Source organism: Cricetulus griseus, chromosome 6 (assembly GCF_003668045.3).
Source record: "Cricetulus griseus strain 17A/GY chromosome 6, alternate assembly CriGri-PICRH-1.0, whole genome shotgun sequence".
Lineage (NCBI taxonomy): Eukaryota > Metazoa > Chordata > Mammalia > Rodentia > Cricetidae > Cricetulus > Cricetulus griseus.
The window spans coordinates 57,110,277-57,133,403 of NC_048599.1; the positions used below are offsets into that span (position 1 = coordinate 57,110,277).

General features: G+C 52.2%; 1 protein-coding gene across 1 annotated transcript; it reads right to left on the bottom strand.

The window, feature by feature from the left end:
- Window positions 1-757: 757 nt before the first annotated feature.
- Map1a (microtubule associated protein 1A) lies at window positions 758-20,871 on the bottom strand. Its single transcript, XM_027422059.2, has 7 exons — window positions 20,606-20,871; window positions 19,646-19,747; window positions 11,561-11,643; window positions 11,211-11,351; window positions 2,908-11,014; window positions 2,399-2,619; window positions 758-2,204 (listed from the first exon to the last, which is right to left on the bottom strand). The coding sequence occupies exons 1-7, from the start codon at window positions 20,841-20,843 to the stop codon at window positions 2,049-2,051; spliced, it is 9,048 nt and encodes a 3,015-aa protein (XP_027277860.1). The 5' UTR covers window positions 20,844-20,871; the 3' UTR covers window positions 758-2,048.
- Window positions 20,872-23,127: the final 2,256 nt, after the last annotated feature.

Genomic DNA, 23,127 nt, shown 5'->3' on the forward strand with positions numbered 1-23,127 from the left:
GGTAGTGGGTAAATCTAGCTTTTACCCATTGGATGGTAAATGAAAAGGCCCAGAGTTTTCTGGGGAATATAGTGGCTACTTTCCACCCCATAGAATGCAGATCTCGTTCCCTAAACAAATGTATATACCCATATTTTAAAACCATTTTCAGATTATTTTGCGTGCTTGTTTTTTTTGGTTTTTAAATTTTTATTTTTGCTTTATGTATATGGGTGTTTTGCTTGTATGCATGCCTGGTGCCCACAGAGGCCAGAAAGGGCATTGGAGTAACTGGAACTGGAGTTTTTGAAAGTTGTGAGCTGCTATGTGGGTGTTAGGATATGCTTTAGTCCTCTGGAAGAAGAGCCAGTGTTCTAGCCACTGAGCAACCTCTCCAGCCCCTTGGTTTGTTTTTGTTGTTGTTGTTGTTGTTGTTTTTGTTTTTAAGACAAGGCCTGACTCACTATATAGCTCAGGCTAGCCCAGAATTAGCTATGTAGCTCAGGCTGCCCTCAAACTCCTGATTCTCCTACCTCTACCCTGAATGTTAAAATCACAGGCACATTCCATCACACTCTGCTTTGCAGAAATGGTGCTGGTTCCCACATCCCTTCCTCCTTTCACCCATGTGTTCTCTGGCTCCCCTGAGTCCTGAAGTGGGTGTGGCTAATCAAGAGCCTTCCAAGATAAATGAAAATGTTGACTGAAGCGGAGATGAAAACCAGGACAACTAGGTTATGTGTGGAATCTGGAAAAGCCTAAGCAGTACTACACCATCTGCAATGAACTTGATTTATTGTTAGACTTGAAGGTGGCTCTGTTACAGCAGCTGGGAACTGTAGCAGGGAAGTGTGGGGGGAGCAGAGCACAGCCGCGGGAGAAGGGAGCTAGGAAGAACATGGGGCAGGCTCCTTTTGACTTCCCATTGGCTTGGCAAAGAAAGCAAGCCTTGGGGACTACCAGCCTCTGGGTTTCTCAGTCCAGCAGGGTCTCGCAGGGCTGCTCACTGGTTTGCTTGGGGCGAGGTCTTGTCCTGTTGTGGAACGCTCAGCCTGTCTTCACTTCTTTCCCCTCCTCTCCTATTTTCCCCAAGTTCTGTAGACCAGCCTCCATCTCCCGGAACCTCTGTCCAAGAGTTTGGGTTTAGAGAGGCAGCCAGCATTCCCATTTCAGCTGCAGGGTGGTAGAGGATTGGAATGTTGGGGGAGTCACACGGCTAAAATGTCAGATGTAAGGGTGTCAGGCAGTGGCTTATTTTTAACCCATAACACACCAGGCCATAGCAGATGACCACATGCAGAGAAGCCAAGCAGGGGACGAGAAGGGATCCATCTGGACTGTTGGAATGGGTTAGGTGAAGACTAAATGATCAGGGAGCTTGGAGGAATTGGAGTTGGGGCTCTTCTTGCCCTTTGTGCTGCCCAGGTGGCCAGGTCTGGGCACAGCCCTAGGTCGTAAATGGTATGAAGCTGGGGCTGGGAGATGAGATCCTTTTTCCTCTCCCTAGTTCTCGGTCTAAAGAGCTTCAAGTTTTGGATTGAGACATTCAGATATTGCGGGAAGCAATAAGACAGTATAGCAGCCACCCGCCCCCAGGTCCCTGCTGGAACCCAGACCCTGGTGGCTAGGGCATGGAGATGGAGGAAAGGGCGCAGCTCTGGCTACCTCACTAACAGTGGCCTTCCCTACATCACATAAATTATTGGCAATCCTTTCTGGCATGCCAAATAAATAACGAGGTTGGGGGCGGGGTGTTAATCTCCCTCTAGGAGGGAGCAGTGTGCTCTCTGAAACCCATCCTCCTCATCCGAGACCAACATTCGGCAGTGCTAGGAGAGGGTTTCAGGCATCGGTGAATTTTCATAATTTTGTATCCCCCCATTACCTTTGGTTTTGAGAGCCCAGGAACAGATGAGGGGAAGGACAGCACCTCCCACTTAGCCCAGGTCCACACACATGACCTTGCCCCCTACCCAGCTCCATTTCCCTCAACCCCAAAGGACTCAGCAATAGACATTCTCTAAATGAGTTGGAGGAGTGGATCCTTGGGGAAGGGAGGGCGGGTCTATTCAGAACTCGATCTTGCAGGCTGGAAAGGACTCGTCCTGCATCACCACGGTGCTGCTGCTAGCCAGGACCAGGACATTCAGCTGCTGCTGTTGCTCATGCGTCTGCTGGTACCACTCACGAGTAACCTCCGTGTCATGAGTGGGGATCAGAGTCACCTGAGTGGAAGAAAACAGGCCCGAGGTGAGACTGTGAAGGAAAGACAAATGAAGGGGAAGGGACACCTGATGGTCTCATACATGAACCTGCTGCCACAGGAAGGGCCTTGTCCTTTTGTGAATAGGGGTTGTCCTACGGTTACCTCTGACAGAGCTTTGACCAGACTCCTTCCTTCGTGTCTCTTGGTACTTACCTGAAGGTTCTCCCCCCACTGGGCCTTGCCTTCCAGCAGGGCGTCCAGCACAGCCCGGCTTGGCTCGCCATTGGCAGGGTCATTCCCACTGACCACATAGTAGGATGCACGCACTCGGCGGAAGAAGTCCAGATCAGCAGTCTTGCCGCTGCAATGGTTTGGGATATAGGCAAGATCCACATACACAGGAGGGCCAGAACCGCCCTTGGAGCCCAAGGCCGCTGTAGAGACAAGCAGAATGCATTGGTTAAAAAGAGCTCAGCAACAGTGCTGCACACCTTTTTAATCCCAACACTCAGGAGGCAGAGGCAGTGGATCTCTGTGAGTTCAAGGCCAGCTGGTCTACAAAGTAAGTTCCAGGACAACACAAACCCTGTCTCAAAAATCAAACAAACACAAAACAAAAAGACTATCTGGCCCCCTCCCCACTGCTTGAACACTGGAGTCTTTAGCTAGCCCACACTTTCTCCAACCCAGTGTTCCTATTCCCACTCTCCTGATAGACTCACTGGGTCCCGCCTTGAGTCCGTTGACCAAGCCTTTGGACATGGGGCTGTGTCCATCCTTCTCTTCTGCTGGGGTGACCTGGCTTGGAGTGCTGCGTGGTCGGGGTAGGGTCCGAGATGTTCGGTCTGCAGGCCCTTTTCCAGGGGTAGGTGACCGTTTTCCCCGAATATCCAGACGCCGTGCAGGAGATGCTGGCTTGGCCCGGCTTGGGGTCCTTCGCCCTAGTCGCCCCTGCACCTTCTCCTTTTCACGTAGTCTCTCAACTCTCCCAGACTCTGAGCTGAGACCCTCAGGGTCGGCCATGCAAACATCCGGTCGGGGAGGGGATGGGCGGGGGTCTGGCTGGGGTGCTGGGGGTGGGTCATGGCCAGGCCTGGGGTGGTGAGTTCCACTAACTCCCCCAGCTTTGTCCACAGGCAAGAAGTCCCCATCTTCATCTGAGTCGAGGACTGCCTCGGCTGTGATGGAGGGACACTCCTCAGTTTCTGGTGGGACATCAGAATCTGACTGTGAGGAGCCCGAGTCACTGGCTGATGTGGGGGGTGTCTCATCAGCCATAGGGCAGGGGCCCCCTGTGGCCCCTGGCTTCCCTGTGCGGCGCCGCCCCCCTTTTCCTACCAGCTGAGCTTCTTCAGTTGAAAGGTCACAGTCATCTGTGAATGGGGGCAGAGGTGGGTTCAGGAATGAGGGAGAAAGCTCCCCACAGTGGGGGCGGGGTTCTGTAGCACATCCCTGAGGTCCAGCTTCAACTTCAGGAGAAAGGCTGCAGGGTGGGCCCCCGGGACTCTTCCCAGCGTGCAGCTGCTCAGAGGAGAGAAGTGTGTCCGGCTGGGAGCTCCTCTCAGCTCCCTCGGGCCAGGACCCTCGTTCCCAAGCAGTACAGGCCTCGGCCTCTTCTTTTTCTGCCTTGGCTGTGGCAAGCCCTGGCGGATTGGGACTGGTTTCTGCTAGGCCATTGGCTGCCTGATCTCCAGAGGGGCTCTGGAAGGGGCTTGGCTTCTTGGTGAGTTCCCCGGAGCACTCCAGGCGGCAGGGCAGTGTACCATCATCCATATCTCCAAGCAGGCTAGGAGCTGGAGCTGGAGCCAAGTCCAGTGAGGGTAAGGGTGCTGGGCTCAGGGGAGCGAGGTCCCAGAGGCTGTGGGGAGCTGGCTCCATTCCTGGGCCCAATTCTCCAGCGCTCTGTTCAGCAGCTGCTAAGCCAGGAGGGAAGCGTTCGGCCACACTTGAAATTACAGGTGTGGTAGCCTCAGAAGAGGACCCTTCAGACAGGGCTGGTGAGGCAGGTCGTGGCAGATTGGAGAGGAGAGGGGCCCCAGGAGAGCTGGGTGATGGAAGTTGGGGTAGTGAGGAGTCCAGGCTGGGCGCCTTGGTCACTTCCAGGTACTCATCATGTCGGGGTCTGGTTGGAGTTCCTGGAACCAGGGCCAGTGCTCGGTCCCCAGAGAAGGCAAGAGAGCCACAGGGTGCAGATCGGGGTTCAGCTGGAGAGGGCAGCTGAGGGGGAGCAGGCTGCAAGGAGGAGAAGCCGAAGGCTGAAGCAGGGAAGTCCAGACTTGGTCGGGCAGGTCCTAGATGTGAGTCTGAGGAAAGGCTGGTATGTGCCTCAGTTTCAGGCCACATTGAGGGGTGGCCCACAGGCATGGGGTGATGGGGACTTGGGGACTGGGCCTCTTTCTCCGGCTGTTCTCGAGCCCCCTTCTCCAGGTCTGAGTCGCTAGTGCTGTCATCCCAGTGACCTCGGCCCAATTCTTTTGGGGATGGGGTCCTCCTGTCTGGGCTACAGCTCACTGTGCTTCCATTAAGAGCGGGGCTTGGGCCTTTGCTCAGGGAGATAGGAGCACGGGGCGGCACTGCCGGCGGGGTGAGGCTGGGCTCCACCTTGGGTCCTGGCTCAGGCTCTTGCCTGGGGGGTACAGCGGGTCCTGCCAGAGATGCATAGCTGAAAGTTGAAGTGTCTGATTGGAGGTTTGAGGGTGAGACAGGAGAGAAAGACTCCTTCTCTGCAGACGTATTGCGGCCAGCAGCCTCCTCCTTGCTTGAGAGGCTTGGGGGCCAATCCCCGGATGCCCCCAGCGGAGGCTCCCGAGTGGGGCAAGACGGGCCCAGCCCAGTAAGCATCATCTGCTCATAGATGTCTGCATACTGAAAGCTCCTCTCGTCAGGATAGGGTGTGGGCTCTCTTTGCTCTGGCTCAGTCTGCTCAGTATCCCTGGGGGTGTGGCTCTGGCCCGCTTCTGGGACCTTTGAACTGCAGGGGCTGCGGTCAGGGGCCCCACCCTCTCCTTCCCGTTCCCCTTCAGCTTTTCGATAGTCCTTCCCCAGAGGGGAGTACGGTCCACCTTCCAACTCAGCTGCCCCCTCCTGCACTGCGGCCACCACACTGTCATACTCAGCTATTCCCCAGGAGAAGGGTACAGGAGTCTGTGGTTCTGGGGCCGGTGTGGGAGGAGCCGGAGCTGGAGAGAGAGGTGCAGGGGGCAGGGGTCTATCCTTAGGTACCCATGGTGGGATCTCAGCTAGCCATGAAGGGGTGGTAGGTTCATTCCTTGAGGGTGGTGCTGGCTTAGTGTCTGGGACAGGGCTTTCTTGCCCTGGGGCTGGAGGAACCCTCTGTCCAGTCATCTCAGGTGGGGAGGATGGAGGAGAGATGATCTCAAAAGGAGAACGAGTCAGCTTGTCCTCTTCCTCTGGTGGCAGGCCAACTGGTGACTCTGCAAGCCAGCGCTCCACCTCCAGCCCCTTCTGTGGCAGGGGCTCCTGGAAATCCTTGAAATCTGAGGCCCAGGGATTCCGGGGAGTGTGCTGCAGTGGGGTCATCGCTTGTTCGTCTGTCCCCTCATCGAGAAAAGTGCTTTCACGTTCCTCACAGTACCTTGAATGGGCTCCTTGGCCATCTAGCTCATGAGGGAACCAGACCTTCCTATCACAGCTTAGCTCCCTCCAGTATGCGTCCTGCTGCAGGGTCGTGTCTCTGTCTCTCCAAGCCCTAACTTCTTGTTCAGGGGACTTGCCCTCCCAGGCTGGGACAGGCTCTTTCTGTTCTCCAACAGGCTCTCCTCTGGTTGGAGATGTTTCTCGCCATCCCTGGACCACATCCTGCTCCTTCCAGTATTTCTTATCTTGCTCTTGGGCCTTGCCCTCCTGTGCTGTGCTCTCTTCCACCCCTGGGGCTCTGGTCTTCTCTACAACAGCATCATCCTTCTGTTCCACAGCCTTGGCCTCTTCTGGAGATTTTTGGTCAAGGATTGTCTCTGTTAGTGTTGTGGTTTTATCTTCCAGGAAAGAGCTCTTTTGCTCCTGAGCTTTGTCCTCCTCTTTTAGGGTCCTGTCTTTCTGTTCAGCAGCCCTGATGTCTTGGTCCAGGGTACCACTCTTCTTTCCCAGGGCCCAGTCTTTCAGTTCTAAGGTCAGGTCTTTCTCTTCTGAGGCCTCATCCTTCTGTTCTTTATTAGCCTTGCTTTTCTGTTCAGGGGTACTATCTGTCTGTCTTGGTTCAGGGACACTGTGCTCTGGAGCCCTGTCTTTCTGTCCTAAGGTTCTGTCTTTCTCTTCTGGGGTCTTGTCTTTCGGCTCTAAGACCTTGTCTTTTTGTTCTAAATCTCTGTGCTTTTGTTCTCTGTCTTTTGGTTCAGGGGCCTGGGACTGTTGCAGGGCTGTGCCCTTTTGTTCTGAGGCCTTGTCCTTCTCTGCTGGGACCTGGTCCTTCTGTTCCAAGTCTTTGTCTTTGGGTTCTGGAGTCTTAGCCAGCCCTATGGCTGCATCCTTTTGATCCAAGTCTCTGCCCTTCTTTTCTGAAGTCTTATCCAGCTGTTCTCCAAGCTTGTTCTTCTCATCTAGAGCCTTGTCTATCTGATGCATGGCTGTACCCTGCTGGACAACAGCAACCTTCTCGTGCAGAATTCTGTTCTGCTGTAGGTTTTCATCCTTGAGCACGACTTCCTCTTCCCTCTGCTCCGCAGCTCTATCTTTCAACCCTGGAGCTTTACCTTCCCACTGCATGCCAAGGTCCTCCATAGCCGGGCTTGACAAAGACTCAGGACTCTTGGTGAGGGAGCTGTCAGATGTCATGTGTTCACCAGGGCCAGTGACCTCCCCCGGTGAGTGTTTCCTGTCACCTGACAGTGCAGAGTGAGAGAAAGAACTGCTGGGTAATTTTCCAGCAGGGCTCTCATCTGTGACACTTGCCTCTCCAGCAGTTTCATCTGTGGTTGGTGACACTGTGGCTATGTGGGAATCTGGAATAGACACAGGAGCTAGGTGGCAGGAAGGGTCTTCAGCCTTTATCAGAGGCCCCCTTTCTTCCTTTCCTAGGCTTAGTTCTCCAAACTGGAGGGTGCCAAGGCTTTCAGGAGAGAGCTGCTTAGAAGAGATATCCAGAGAAGTCTCCTTGCTAGGACTCTCTTCTGAGAAAGACAGTGACTGGGTGTCCTCTGGAGACACCATTGGCCAAAGGTCTTTGTGTAGGTGCTGCTCTTTCGGGCTACAGGGAGACCTGGGGGTGGCCTCTTGTTTGGCAATGTCTGGGGAGACCACGCTGAGGACAGACAGGGACTCTGCATCTTCAGGGGAAAGGCTTTGGTCAGTAAGCCGAAGCACCTCATCTCTCTGCAGTTCCTGGTGTTCTTCACGCAGTTCCTTCACCTCTCTAGGAAGGGCTTCTGCTCCTAGAATTGAACCTGCCTCTCCTGTCTCAAACACTATTGCTTTGTCTTGTTCTGGCAACAGTTGAATGGTGCAGCCAGTCTGACCCCCGACAATGCTGACAGGAGCTTCCTGGGCTTGGGGGCTCCTGGGAAGAGGTACTGTCCCCTCTCCTAGTATGCCCTTTTCAGGCCCCGGCTTGACTGTCTGCTTTTCTGCATCTGCCTTGTCCGCACCTGGAGTATGCTTGTCTCCCCAGGAATCTTCTTGAAAGTCTTGAGGCTCAGACTTTTCTTCCACTGGGGACTGGTGAAAGGGTGTGTGGGTGGCACTGGGTGGGCCAGATGGTGGAGGAGATGCCATCTTCACTGTGCTGTCATCTGGGCTGAGGCACCGTTCCTCCACTTCTCCGAGGGCTGGTTCCCCTGGATGTAGGACATGGCCAGGGGCACCAAACACAGCAGCATACTGACTGGGAAGTTTCTCAGATGCTCTTACATCTGTCTCCTGTTTCTTTTCCACAGCTTTCTCCCCAGTCAAGCCCCTCCCCACAGCCTCTCCTTTCTTCTCCAACTCTCCAGTCACCGAGAAATCCTCACAGGGTGGGGACTTGAAGCCCTTATCTTCTTCCAATGAAGAGGTGGGTGAGATGGTACCAGCTGATGGCACATAGTCCAAGCCCTGAGTGGCTTCGGTGCGGGAGGAGGGGATACTTGTGACCGTGTCAAGTAACAAAGAGCTCTTGCCTGTCTCCTCTGTCTGGGGAGCTGTGAGTGAAGCCACAGATTGGTCCTCAGCCACCGAGGTGGCAAAGGAAGAGAGTTTGTCACATTCGGTGATTGATGTAGCCGAAGATACATGTTCCTCTTCAGCCAAAGGGGCGGCCACCATGTTGGGAGGGTAGGTGAGTTCAGGCTCAGATGCCCCATAAGTTTTGCTCGAGGTGGCAGGAACAGTGCTATCTGTAGGCTGGCTGGCTTCAAAGGGGCCAGGACCTTCAGGCCCAGAGAGGTCATAGGTACTTGTAGGAAATCTGGGTGGGGCTGGGCGTTCCTCTGGCTCATCGTGGATCTCCTCATCTGAGATAGTCTGCTCTGTCTCTGAGTAGCCAGGGATCGTCTCATCCTGGATGTAAGAGACGTGCTCAATGGCTCCTGCAGGTGTGGCCAAGCTGCTGAGGAGCGATGAGGTCTCCTTCTCAGGTGCCTTGCCCTGGAATCCCAGCTCCCGGCCCCCCAGAGCCTCTCTGTTCTTTGGGATTACCTTTAGGGCTTCCTGCATATGTTTTTGATAAAAACTCTCAGCTTTTGTTTCCTCCTCATCCTCATCTGAAGGGTGGGCCTCCTCCATTTCTTCTAACTCAGCCTTCTCTATCACATCCTCCTTTACCTCAGGTTCACTTTCCTCCCTGGTCTCAGCATTCTCTGGCATCTTCTCGACTTCCCTCTGTTTCTTCTCCTCCCAAGTTTCTTTCTCTGTCTCTGTCTCAGCCTCTGAGTCCAGGCCTCTGTTCTTGCTCCCTTTGTCCTCAAGAAAGTCCGGGACAACCTCCTTCTCCATTATCACATGTCCTTGGTCCAGCCCTGGGACAGAGGGATGTCCTTCCTGGATAGCTGTGCTTGGATGTCCCTGTTCTGTAGTATCTACATGGAGTGGTTTCTCGCCTAGTCCTGTGTCCCTTTGTTCTCTCTCCTCACGCTTCAACTCCTCAAAGTCCTGTGTGAGGTCCTCTGGTGAGGACAAGGCCAACTCTCTGTGTCCACTGACAGTTGGGAGTGGCATGGGCCCCCTCTGGGCTGGGGGTGTCCGGGGCTCACCAGAAGACTCTTTTTCCCCACGGGCAACTCGGCCTTTGTCGGTCTTGATTCTCCCAGGGGCCTTGGCTTTATAGAGGGTCTTGCGGACCTCGGGGGTGAAAGGCTTCAGGTCTGGTTTGGAAAATTTCTTTACTTCCGTTTTGTTATCTTTCCTCTTCTCATCCTTCTTGGCATCCTTTTTCTCTTCCTTCCTTCCCTCCTCCTTCTTGAATTCCTTCCTTTCCTTCTTGATCTCCTTTTTCTCCTTGTCCTTTTTCTCCTCCAGCTTTGATATCTTTTCTTTCAGGTGCTTCTTCCCCACTTTGTCTTTGATCAGCTTTCGCTTCTCAGCCTTCAGCGCCTCACTTGACTCCATCCTCACCCTCTCGGGCTTGGAGGGCTTTTCTGGGGGCTTCTCAGATGATTCTTTTGCTTTCTTTTCTGTCTTGGCTAACTCCTTGGCCAGCTCTGAGCGGGCCTCCTTGGCTCCCTCCTCTAACACTTCCTCACGTTTAGCCAGCTTGCTCACTGCTGTCTTGGGAGCAGCTTTGAGGCTCTCCTTGCTGTCGGCCCGATGTTTGATTTTGCTGGGTTTCAAGTTGGCAGGCACAGCCCCAGCAGCCAGGTCCCTCTGTGTTGCCACAGGGTAGCGCAGGAAGTCCAGGTGCCGGAGCTTTTCCAAGCCCTCCAAGATCTTATTCTGGGGAGCATTTCCTGGGAAAAGCACACGCACAATCTTCTCTGTAGGGTTGGCTGGGAGCCAGACCACCAGAGCGGTGATAGAGGTCAGGTAGGGGACAGAGATCTCCGCCTCCTTCCCATTGGCCAGCACAATGCCCGTCTTGGCCTTACTATTACCTGCCCACTTCTGCATGAGGAACTGCATCTCCTTACTGTCCTTGACAGGGTTGAGGACATACATGTCCAATCGACCCACACCCATTTTGTGGAAGAGGGTCAGCGGCTCAATGGTGTTGCTGACCACACGATACAGAGGCTCAGCCTGGATGCCTAGGCGGTTTAGGTGCTGAAGAGTGAGACAGGCCTCCTCAATGCTGCGCTTGGCCTTCCGGGAGGCATCTGGCAGCCGAAGCTTATCGGGCACATTGAAGAACACAACTCCAAGCTCAGGGGAGATGAGGTTCTTCACCCAGTCGCTATAGCTGCTGGAGCCCTGGGACTGCTCCTCCTCCAGCTCTGCCACTTTGCGCTGCAGGAGTCCATTGATGCCTGGCAGATTGTCAGCCCCAATGTGTGTGAGCAGCACTGAGTCGATGCGGTCCAAATGCCGCACCAGCTTCCAGAAGCAGGACTTGCGATCAGAACCACCATCCACCAGGATGTTAAAACCATTGACAGCAAAGAGGGCAGAGTCCCCACGGCCACCAGGAAAGATGTAGCAGCAAGGCTTGGAGAGCTTGAGGAAGCCTCCTGAGGTGGGGGGTTCAAGCAGGTCAAAGGGGGATGGCACATCCACGGTCTCAGAGACATACTCGGAGAACTCAGCTACACCATCCATGGTGGGTAACACAGGCTCAGGATTTAGCTGGAGGTGCAAGGTCTCTTTGGAACTGGACAGTCCCAGGTGGCTCCAGTCACCCTCCCCTAAGCAGGAAACAGTGAGGGAGGCCTGGATCCCAGGGTCTCTATTGCTGAGCAATTGGGCAATCTAGAGGAATGGGAGATAGAAGCCAATCAGGTCACTGAGGTTATCTTAGTCTGACTCGGATTCAGCCCCCTAATCTTTGCCTGTTTCTGAGGTAAATGCCTAGCTCCTGTCAGGGTTCCCCTTCCTTGCCTTTCTCACCACAGTTTAACTCCTGCCCCTTGTCCCCTTCTTCCCAGACACCCAGCAGGAGGCTTACCTCAGGACTATGAAGGACCCGAACAAAGTTCTGGTAGGAGTAAGTACCACTCTGTAGGATAAGGTCTCCCTCAGGCTCTAAAGTTTGTCCACTCAAGATGAGTAGTTTGTGAGCTGATGGGGTACTAAGAAGATGGTGAACCTGAAATGGAAGGAGGGCAGGGTGGTCACAGATATGGGGGACCCAGGGGACGGCACTGAAATCCCTGGTCCCTACTTCAGTAATATATGGACGCGTTCCTTACTGGTGTGCCCCAGAGTGGGGCTGAGGATCATGCCAGCTGGGATAGCACACAAGATGCAGTGGCACCGCAAGGGTAAGTTGGAGCAAGGCATCTGCCCTGGCCTTACCTCTGAGTTGATGCTGTCTGCACTGGGGTTGACTAGGATGATGGTCTCTAGGATCTCACTCTGGTGGCAGAGGGTCCTCTGGCCTGAGGGAGAGATGTAGGCATTTGTACTAAAATTAGTAGGCATTAACTTAAAGTGAGAAGTACTGTGAGGGGCAGGAGAGGAAAAAAACAAATGATCAGAAAGTAGGGTATCTGGGAAATGAATCTTGGCTAGCCTTAGACCTGGCCATCTATAAGATACCACTAAGTAAGGATGGGAACTGCTTCCTCCAGCCTTTCTGTCCTCCACACTAACCACACCCTCTGCTGCCCAGGCCCTGCCTCTTTGCCTAGAACTTCAGCCCCAGACTGCCCTGTTGACAAGAAGCTTTTGTCCCCTCTGGAGCACTAAGTTCCTGGTGCTGCCTGGGGAATGGGGGGGGGGGCTGGAGGGAGGGCTCTTGAGATGCCATCTTCACAGAGCTCTCTCTCTGCTGTTGCCCTTGACTACTAGTGAGGAGACAGTAGCTTCCGTCTCTGCAGATTTCCCCATCCTTTCCACACACCCTCTGCCCTATCCAAGGACAAAATTCCTGTTGCAGAAGATTCGGGAGACATGTGTCAACTTGGTTCTTAGAATTTTATAATTTAAGGAGTGGACAGAGAATTCTAACTTGCCATTCTGTTTTCTGACTCTGCCAAACCTTCAGTCAGACCCATGCAAACCATTCCCGAGAGTTTCACAGCACCCTTTCCCACTGCACCTTCCTGTGCCCAGGTGTCAGAGCCGCCCAGCTCACTACCAGATTATCCCTTGTTTGTCTCATCCTGTGGATACTGGAAGAAAGTGCTTGGGTTGGTTCAAAAACAAGACACAGGGCCAGTGATGCTTTCCCAAGACTAGAGGTGGGGAGAGAACCGACTCCTGCAAGCTGTTCTTTGATCCACCTATACATGCATGCATGTTCACATATACCCCCAAAATAAAAACAGCAAATGACCATGGTGGTATATACCTTTAATCAGAAGGCAAAGGCAGGTGAATTTCTGTGAATTAAAGACCCACTAAGTTCCAGGACAGCCAGAGCTATATAAAGAATTCTGTTCCAAAAAACCAAGGCAAACAAAAAACACCACCACCAACAACAACCAAGAAACAAAGAGAGAGTCAAGGTATTGCTCAGGATAGGAAAAGGATGACACCCCAGATCTTCCTCCAGTACTATTTCTCCAGACTCACACAAAACAGTAAGCAGTAAAGTAAGAAAGTGGTGGGTGAGACAGATTAAATGAGGGTGTAACCTTCCAGGCCCCTGCCCTCCTCCAACTCCATCTCAGTTGCAGCCATGGTAGGGTTAATCTTAGAGGCTGAGACTCAAACAGCTGGAGGACACTGGGAAGGGGAGGGGAGGCTCATAGTCTGTTCCTTGAGCCCTTTTCTGAGGTGGGGACAGGGTGACTGGGGCCAGGGCTTTTGTTAAGAGGAAGAGCCTGGTGCCAAGGATCAGGCAGACTTAGGCAGCAGAGGGCTGCAATGCATGGTGGGGGGTGGGCAGGGGCAGGGGACGGACGAGGGTGTTGGAGACTCAAATCTTATACCAAGCATATTGGGCCGAGGAGTTCAAGGGTCCTTTTCTATGAACTTGGGAGTTGGAGAATGCAGTTGAGGTCACTTCCAAGGATGAGCACCACCTGAGAGGCAGGCAGGGGCAGGGCTTAAGCAGCTAGGGGTGTCAACATCCTTTGCCAGTCTTAAGTAGTTCAGATTTAGGAAAGCCAGAACTCCCCCAACACAAACAAGGTCACGCATTCAATCTAGATGGAACAGAAAGCGATTTCCTCTCCAGCGACATCTCCACTCCAATAGCTTAATGGTCCCTAGTGTATCCTCACAAGACCTCTGATCCCTCTCCCTGACCTGACACAAGACCCCAGCCCTAGCCCTGGGGAGTAAGTCCATTATGTCTCGAATCCCCTCCGGCCTAGGGGACAGCCCTGTTTCCCTTTTCTTCTCCCCCAGCTCTGCCGATGAAGGGGGCCACCTTGTTTTCCCTTTATCTTTGCAGAGGACCATCTTAAGAGGTGGCATGCTTCCCATGACCAGTTCTAGGGTCGGGGATGGGCTTTGGGTGTGAAGCTGAGTGGGCAGGAGGGCAGGTGTCTCTGCAGTGAGGCAGAAGGGGGGTGCTCAGGCAGCTGCAGTTTGCCGCAGTGTGTGAGTGTGCGCGCTGAGCTCAGCCTCCAGCTCCGCCCCCACCCCCCACCCCAGCATGACAAGTCATTTTCTTGGCTGCCTCTGCATGGGGGGTGGGGTGGGGACGGGGTGCATACAGAGAAGAGACTGGCTTCTCTGTTGGAGAGCCCCCATCTTGGGAAGAAAAGCATAGATGAGGTGCGGGTGGGGCCGAGACAGGGAGCCCATGGGGTTGACAGGACCCGGAATGTAAGGCAGCTGCCAATGCTCTCAAGCTCCTGAGTGGCCTCAGAGAGGCCACAAAGGGGGGCTTAAAGCCTGGGGCTCACTCAAACTGGCCACAGGGAATGGGGTGAGGGAAGCCAAAAAACAAGCCAGTTTAAAACAAACCAGTTAGCCTGTGAGGAGGCACATGCCACATCTTAGTGAACCATTCCTCCCTGTCTTCCAGCGTGTTACCCACCTTCCCTTACTTGGCAAAAACTCAGCTGCCCCACTCACCCCAGAATAGGACCAATCTAGCTGATAACCCAAGAACCCTCCCAGTAGGTACATTCCATAATAGCCCCCTTCTTTTCAGATTCTGTTTTTCCTCAAAGACATAGCCCCCAAATTCCTCCTGTGCCCTGGCTGCCAGGAAAAGCCTGTGGCACCACCCTCTGTTGCTGCCTCTCAGCTGACGGTCCCCACCCCCACCTAGTACAGAGGTGAACTGTCATAGCCTCTCTTGGTTCCACCGGCTCAGGATCCAGGCTGAAACCCATTCAGTAATGGTCACCTCCTCTCTCCATCTCAGGCAGCCTTCGCACCAGGCTCCCCTAGGTCCAGATGCATCATATTTACAAGGTATCAGCTGCTCCCCATCCTAAGTCCCTATCACAGCACCCCCATCCCTCTGCCATGTCTTAGGCTCTTACCCTGGGGTGTGGGAGGGAGCCCCTCATGGAGGCATCAGCTCCGGCCTTAGCCGGGTGGCTTCAGAGAAGAGTCTGCGGCACTTGGGGTGGGAGTGAGGGGGGGCTGCTTGCCGGGGAGGGCGGTGCCAGGGCGGGGAAGAGGGGCTGGTCTGTGACGAGGCACTGGAGACTTAACTGTTTCTTAGCCTTCACAGTGTCAGCGTCCTGGTGCTTCTGCTTGGCTACAGGGAAGGGGAGAGATCTAAGATGTTGTCTAGCAGTTCAAAGAGCCAGATGGATCTCTCCTGCAGCTCTGAGTACCTTCTCCCCAAATCCTGTTTAGTTAAGAAATACTCTCTCAGCATCAACCAAAGGACCAGAGCCTCACTGGGAAACAGAGCCAGCTATAGGAGGCAAGGGCCGCATGGGCCCTCCCCCTTCCTCTTAGAAACCATCTGCTGCCTCTCCCCTCAGAAGGACCCAGAGAGTGACCTTCAGTCACTGCAAGAGCAGGAGACAGAGGCTCGGGGGGGGGGGGGGCGGCATAAGTGGATGCGAGCAGTGTGGGGGTGGTGAGTGGTGTGGTAAGCTGGACCCTGGGTAAGCTGGACGCTCTTCTGACCACATCAGTAGAAAACTGGGGAGGACAAAAATGAGGCTAGTGTGAGATTCTGGAGCAGACACAGTCCCCAACCCACTGGGGTGGGGCACAAGGACCCTGGGAGCTGCCTACAGGTCCCTGCTAATGCAGCATGGCTTCGAGCACCCACACAAGCAGGTTTCTGAGTCCTGGCTGTCAGGGAGGCAGTCTCTGAAGGGTAACGGAGGCTTCTGCCTTTCAGTGAAGGACCAAGGAGCATCACCCAGAGCCCAGGCTCAATCAAAGCTTTCTTGCTATAGGCCAGGCTAATATAAGCTACTCTTTGTCGTGTGTTTGGTCTGGATTCCTCCTTGTCTCTGTTCCTCTCTCTGTCACTTCACTGTGTCTATCTTACTTGATCTTGAACCTTCGTATGTTGACCTTGTACCCTTAGTCTCAGCCTCTGCCTCAGACTCAGCTAAGTGCTCTGGATTCAAAGGAAAGATCCAGAGGGCCGGAGCAAACACTTGTTTTGCCCATCACTCGATGTTCTTACTGTTACATCCCTGCCCTCTCTTCATTAACCATCCCTGGGTGTGGTCAGCTCCTTCCGCCCACTCACTGGCCAGCCCCAGCCCCACCCTTGCTCCAGGCTGCCAAGGACTGCTTTTGAAGGTCAGAAAAGCCAAAATAGTCTCTGCTCTCAGCACCCCCCACCTCCCTTTAGCTACAGCCAGAGGAGAGGAGTAGCTGAGTCACCGGTACTCTGGGGAACAGGGGAACAGAAGGAGAAGAACCCTTGCTCAGATCCGGAATGCAAAGCAGCAACATGGCCATATCCCCATTTGGATAGGAGAGGCCATCTGTATAGACAGACACACACTCTGTATAAACCAGGCTCAGTCCTGAGCACCATGGAGTAGTGCCCACACCCCTTCTGCAACTTCACTGCTCTTATTTCATCCTGACTCCAACCTCCTGTCTCCTCTCTGCTTTTTAGGGCTCTCTCAGTGTTGGGGGGGCACTTTAGTAGACATTCGACTTGAGAACAAATTAACATTTCCCAACTGAAAGCAGAGTCTACCTCTGTTCTAAGCCACATACCCCTACACCGAACCTTGGTGTGTGTGTGTGGGGGGGGTCCAAGTCACAGTTGGTTTTCCTTCTCTCCCCATCTCTAAGCAGCCACAGTGAACCCTTAACCCTTAACCCTCTCTCCGGCAGCGAAACGGTGAGAGGGAGGCTTGAGCAGCCCCTGATTTCACACCTGATGCCACTCTCTGAACCACGCCACTAATGGAGTCAGTTAAACAGTCTTGGAGTTTGCTTTCTGGACTAGCAAATGAGTAGATTAGCACCTCCTTCAGCCATGCTGTGAGGACTACGTCGCCTGAGGAAGTTCCTTTTCCCCCCTAACATTGAGATGCACAAATATGACTGGATATTTCTCTCTTTGTAGAAGATTTCAGACCCTAAACCGGAATCCCAGACCAGACTGGTACTGGGGTAAACTAGGTAAACTGGGGTAAGTCTCAGGCAGAGCCCAAACTGGAGATGCTTACAGAATGAGGCTTGGCTTCTATTCATCTCTCTCTGCTTTCCGATTTCAGCTAACAATGAAAACCTCTACTTCAGGGTCCTCGGAGCACACGAATGGAAACTGAATCAGACAGAAGGACTCAAAGGGGTTCCTCAGCCTTCCCCTCTCTACCCGTTCACCTCTTTCCAGCTCTCCGGAATCTTGAGTAGCCTAGACTGGACGTGGACTTGCCATGTAGCCAAGGATGATCCTCTGCCTCCACGTCCCCAGTGTTGGGATTATAGGACTGCACCACCACACCAGGCTAGCCTGTAGTCTTCAAGTCTTAGATTATCAATCCTCCCTTTCTTATAGGAGCTCAGCAGCAGACAGATCAGAGTTTTGTTGAAACTCAATAGTGATGTGTCAGTGTGTTGGTCCATCGTGCCTTATCTCTTTCCCTATCCCTATCCTCTGTGGGTCCAGACCTTCTGTATGCTATGTGGGCACTCTGCTGCCAAGGTACATATTAAGTGGGCACTCTACTGTCGAACTACATTAGGTGGGCACTCTGCTGCCAAGGTACATGCTAGGTAGGTACTCTACCACCAACAAGCACCCCAAGCCTTAAGCTAAGTGTTCAGTTATCCTAATTTTTTCTAAGCGTTAAAAATGCTTTCATTTATAGAGGTCTACCAATCTACCTCGGAAAGGGAAATGCTTCCTGATGTTTGAAAATAAATTTACAGCATGCAAAAAAAACAATGCTTAGAATCTTCAAGGATTTTTAGGGGAAGGAGTAGAAACTGTAAAGGAAGGCCCCCAAAATCTCTGCTGAAGATTACATGATATGAAAACTACCCTTTAAAGCGTTTTACCAGACTTGACCACTAGAAGGAGCTGGGCCACTGACTATCTGAGGGTCTCATTTTTTCTGTATGTGTGGTGGTGGTGGTTGGGAGGGGGCTGGGATTGTAAATGTAGAGAGGGTGAACCCTGGTAATAATTTGCACTCTTCCTGTCACTCTAAGATATACTTTGTTCCTTCATGATTTTGGCCTAGAGTGTGAAGAAATGGTTGTCTCCCCTATGGAGTAGGCCAAAAAGGTCAAGCCATGAGGTATTTAGTGTATCTCCTTGAGTTTACCCCAGCTCCTGGTTATCTTAGCCTAGTCAACCAAGGGAGGCTGAAGAAGGCAGTGTCTGCAGCTGCTTTGGGCAGACTGTGCAGGGACAGCTGAAAGAGAAGCCAGCAGGGGTGGGGCTGTGGCTGTCTTAAGTTCTGCGGGTTTTTGTTTTTTTTCCAGGAAATTCTCTACTGTTCTCCAGGGATAGAAACCACCATGAAAATGTCTAAATCTAAAACAAAATCTGTATGCTAAAGTAAGCCCTGTTCTTGGGTGGATGGGTCCAAGCCTCTGGAGGGCACCATAGCAAAACTCTGAATGAAGAGTTCAGTAGGTGTTTCGAAGAAGTGCCTGAGGATGCATCTCCCTGCAAACCACTTCCCAAGCATTCCCTGCACCTTAATCTTAAGAACATCTAAGGATCTTGTCTTACATTCCATTCATTTCTTACATTACTCAAAGTCTCCATGGCCAAAAGGACAAGGCTAGAGAATTTGGTGTGAATTCCTAATAGGAAAATAACCCCAAACATCAGTATTGTTTAATCCTCTGCCATCCCTTTATTCAGTCTTGCTTCTAGGAGTGTTACGTGGTAAAATTGTCTTTGGTCACTGGGAATAGTGGAGGATGTCATGGCGTGGGCAATTCTCAATGGAAGGCATTCTCAAAAGAACGAGTGGCTAGTTTGACAGGAAGCCAGTCCCATCAGGAAGATTCAGCTTCATGGGTTTTTTTGTCTGTTTGTTTTTAGTTATGTTAACCTAGTTTCCTCCAATTTCTCAACAGCTCATGAAAAATTATCAATGAGGAAATGAACAAGAATCTGCCAGGCTGGAGTAGCAGCAAGAGGCAACTATCTGCTGTACTAGACAGATGAGAATTATTGATGTACGAATTCTGTTACTTGATGACAATGATGACTGAGCTAAATGGAATTCACATACTATACATGGAAGCAGGAAGCAGGTCTGGTGGTGCTTGCCTATAATCCTAGCACTCAGGAGGTAGAGACAGCACAAGTTTGATGCCATCCTAGACTATATATCAAGCTCAAGGTCATCTAGGACTATATAGTGAGACCCTGTTTTTAAAAAAAGAAAGTTGCATGGATTGGCATATCAACATTTACAATAATATGACCAGATGTCCAACACCTTTATCAAGGGATGTAGGACTTCCTGTACGCAGTAGGCATCTGTCATAGAATGTTAATTCCTAAAATCTTATCTCACATTTCTAGACTATTCCTCCCACCGAGCAGAACTAATCTCAGAACCAAGCCCCAAGAAATCCAGGAAACTTTTGTCTCAGCCTTGATCTGATGGTGCTGACCTGCTCAGCCTTTGGTAGCATCATTCTGCTCTGCAGATCTGCTGACTAAGCAAAGAGGAAACACAAACAATCCTGAAGGGTGGGCTGTGAGAAACAAGGGACTAGGAAGGTAAGTGAGGCATTCTGGGATGTTTATAAGGGGGAACATGGAGGCTGAGGTATGAAGAAAGGGAAACACAAAAGAGAAGCCTGGGATTTTGCCTGCAAGTGATCTGATCACTTTCTTAGCAGCACTTGTCATCTCCTGTGTACAAACAATGCTCTTTTTGGAAAAATTATGTTCTGACATATACTGTGTGTTTGAAGAGCACAGGTAGGGATAGCTGTGGAGCCATAAAAAGTCCCTCCCTTCTCTGCTGCCCAAACCTCCCACAAAGCCAGGTCTGCCCTGGATCCTGGACTTCTCCTCTTCCAGCCCACACCCAAAGGACTGAGACAAATGACCCTAGTCCTAACCTTTAACCTCTGAGGAGAAGTGAGCTAGGTGCCGGGTAATGAAGAGTCTCAACTGTTGGTTCAAGTCAAAGGATGACAAGTCAATGTTCCAGGAGAGAATCCCTGTGGAAGAAAAAAGAGAGAGAGGGTTCTAGGCAAAGTCATCTGGTGGGACTGCAGAGAGCACTGTCGAGCTCCTGGAAGAGGAGGAGCTACCCTCTGAGGAGGATGGCTAGTACCTGTGCGTATCTCTCAACTGCTCTTTCTCCTTTGTGGGAGCCAGAGGGCAAAGAGCAGGGTTTAGACTGAACTTAGTAATAAATGAGCTTGGAGTTTTTGTTTTGTTTTGCAAGGCTGTCCAGTTGTGGTAGAAGTGACAGCCAAGGGTCTATTCTCACATACAGTTAGTTTTCATAATGATTCCTCCAGCTAAATTAGATTCTATTTTCTCTTTCTCTCCCCCGCCCCCGCCCCACCTCCACCGCTCCTAAGAGGCTTGCTTTCACCCGCAGGTGGCTCCGCAGCACTGCACCACAGGCACAGCTGAAGGAGATGAACCGAGGAGCCACGAAGGTCACTCACTCTCTCAACTTGACTGCCAGCATTCAGAGATTTGTGATGTGTACCCTGCGTTCTGAAAGCTCCCCTTAAGAAGAAACTGTAAGGTAGGGATTTGGACTTTTCAGGGTCTGGTTGAGACACTGCAGGGAAAGGGGTGTGACCAGAGAGACTCCAGGGTCTGCCCTGAGCTCCTGCTTGGGGAGATTGCAGAACAGCATGGGGTATGCGGGAAGGATGGGCAAACAAGATGTTGGCAGCTTGAGAGGACACAGGCGCGTGGAAATCATGCAGGTGACAGGGGCACAGGTCTCGGGAAGTGCACATAGAAATGGAAACTACAGAAGCGTGCACTGGGAGATGAATGCAGGTGGCGGAAAGGTACGGATGGAGTGCTGCAGGACAGCCAGGATAGCGGCTCACCTTGTTCAAGGTGGGCCCTCACGGCCCTCAGCTGACTTTCTGTACCAATGTCGCCGATAACGATGAGCAAGGAGTATTTCCGCAGATCCCAGCGCGCCGCCGCTACCGCGGCACCGGCTTCGCACAGTGGCTCCGCGGGGTTCTGAGCCGGAGATGCGCCGGAGCTCGGAAGCCCCAGCTCCCGAGTTGTCTCCATGGCAACACTGCCAGGCCGCGCGGTCCGGGCCTCGGTCGCCATGGAAACTCCCGCGGAGTGCTAGGCTAGCTGCATCCGCTGCAGGGAGAGTGCGCGTGGTTCTTAAAGGCCGGCGGCAGGAGCAGCTCATTGGCCACTGTCTGTCTGGGGGCGGAGCCAAAGCGCCGCAGGGGCGGGGCCGGGACACAGTCTCTGGGTGGCGGCCGCAGTCATCCACCTGCAGTTTTCCAGACCAAGTTTCTCCCTCCGACTTGAGCTGGGGTACCGGCTCTGCGGGGCCCAGCAGAGGGCGGAGTCCACGGCCTCCGCGCCAGAACACAATCTAGTTAGGCTGTGTCTGCAATGAGCACTGTGTGGCAGTTCCGCAGCCTCGTCCCCAACCGCGGGGAGCCATCTTGCCCCTTGCTGTCTCGCAGTTTCTATAGTGGTCTCTATGTGGGTATTACCGTTGTCTGGATTCCACCTCCCCACTCCCCACTTCGCTGCCTGCCAGGTCGCCAACCTGGGTTTCCTGTCCTTGCCCCGAGTTCTGGGCGTGGTCAGGCAGGCTGCGCAGTAGCGAAGGGGACAGAATGACCTTCCTGCCCTGAGTCCCTAGTGAGTTGTTATTCCAAGGATAGTAGTTGGCTAGTCTCCATCTCTGCTGAGTGCAATGAGCTCAGACTGCAGTAAGGAGATTTGAGTAAAACCCAGGAAAGATCTTCCCAACTGCTAGTGATGTGACACAGTGGATAACCTTAGGAGGCGGTGCAGTTCCTGTACAGAAATGAATTAATATTCTCTCTCTTTCCCTCTCCATCTCTCCCTCTCCCTTCCTTCCCACCCCCATTCTTCAAAATGTCTCCACCACTACAGCATCTCTTTTCCTGATTCATTTTGTTGAATCAGACAGAAGGCCTGTCTCTAGGCTCCCTCAATACTTTTTTTTTTTTCTTCCATTTACCTTGCACTTTGGAGATGGTAAAAGAAAAGAGGGCTGGTGAGATGGTTCAGTTGGTAAAGTCCTCCCCTTGCAAGCATGAGGACCCGAGTTCAGATTCACAGGACTCTAAAGGGCCAAGCACAGTGGTGTGTGCGTATAATGCCAGAGATGGTGAAGTGGGAGGGAGAGACAGATGGGTCCCTGGGAGCTTGCTGGCCCCCCTGGTCTAGCCTACTTGGTGAAGTTGCAGGCCAATGAGAGATCCTGCTGTCTTAATGAAGTAGAGGGTGCCTGACTCCAAGCTGTCCACGTACACACATGAAATCCCACTCCCCACAAAGATAGAAAAGAGTGAAAATACCTGATACAACAAGGCTGCCAGCGAGCCATGCTCTGATTGTGAAGTACCTCACAGAAAATCCTGGCCCTATCAGGAAACATTATAGCTAACCAGCCAGTCCATACTGCAAATCTTTAGACATAGCTGTGAAAATCCTTTTATGTAGCAGAGACATGAAAACAGTACTGTCAGGATATCAGATGGTAGGGTGGCTCTTCACACACACAGCCAGTTGCAGACCTGAATCTGGAAAACAGCGTAGAAAAATGTGCAGTCTTTTTCTACTACAATCATAAAGAGTAGCACATGGAGCAGGGAGCCAGAATGGGGGATTGTGGGGAGAGGAAGGGGACAGTTTCCATAGCAACTGTAGAGATGAGGCTTTTAGCTAGCAGAGGGTCTCTATATAAGGGCCAGCAGCAGTTAAGTACAGAGTCGGCTTCCATTAAGTCTAACAGAGGTTAGACAATAGACGCAAATGGTACAGGAGGGATTTCAATCAGATTAGATATTAGGGGATGACACTTCGGACTCTGATTTCAGACCCTGCTAGAATCAAGTCTTAGTAATTATGCCTGCAAAGGCAAACTGTGATGGTGCTAAAAGCACATGTTCGAGGTAAGTACTGAGTGAGTCCCTTTGCCAAAGGCAGACAATACCTCAGAAAGATTGGCTCCAGGTACCTCTTCGTCATCCACATCTGGGTGATGTTTCCATTATCATCATTACAGTACCAGAAGATGTTTTAAAAGCTGGGTGTAGTGGTGGCCCATATCTGCTGATCGAAATGCAGGAAGACAAAGCAAAAGGATTGCTAAAGTCAGGGCCAGACTGGGCTGCATAGTGAGGCCCTGTCGCAAACAAGCAAAACTCCATCAACAAAAAGATATCTTTTTAAAAATATTTTATTTATTTATTATGTATACAACATTCTGCTTCCATGTATATCTGCACACTAGAAGAGGGCTCCAGATCTCATAACAGATGGTTGTGAGCCACCATGTGGTTGCTGGGAATTGAACTCAGGACCTCTGGAAGAGCGGTCAGTGCTCTTAACCTCTGAG

Coding starts and splice junctions, on each gene's coding strand:
- Map1a (XM_027422059.2), bottom strand. CDS start 20,843: ATGGCGACCGAGGCCCGGACCGCGCGGCCTGGCAGTGTTGCCATGGAG. Junction 11,015..11,210: donor GGGTCCTTCATAGTCCTGAG/GTAAGCCTCCTG, acceptor CCATTCCTCTAG/ATTGCCCAATTGCTCAGCAA. Junction 2,620..2,907: donor CGGACTCAAGGCGGGACCCA/GTGAGTCTATCA, acceptor TTGTCTCTACAG/CGGCCTTGGGCTCCAAGGGC.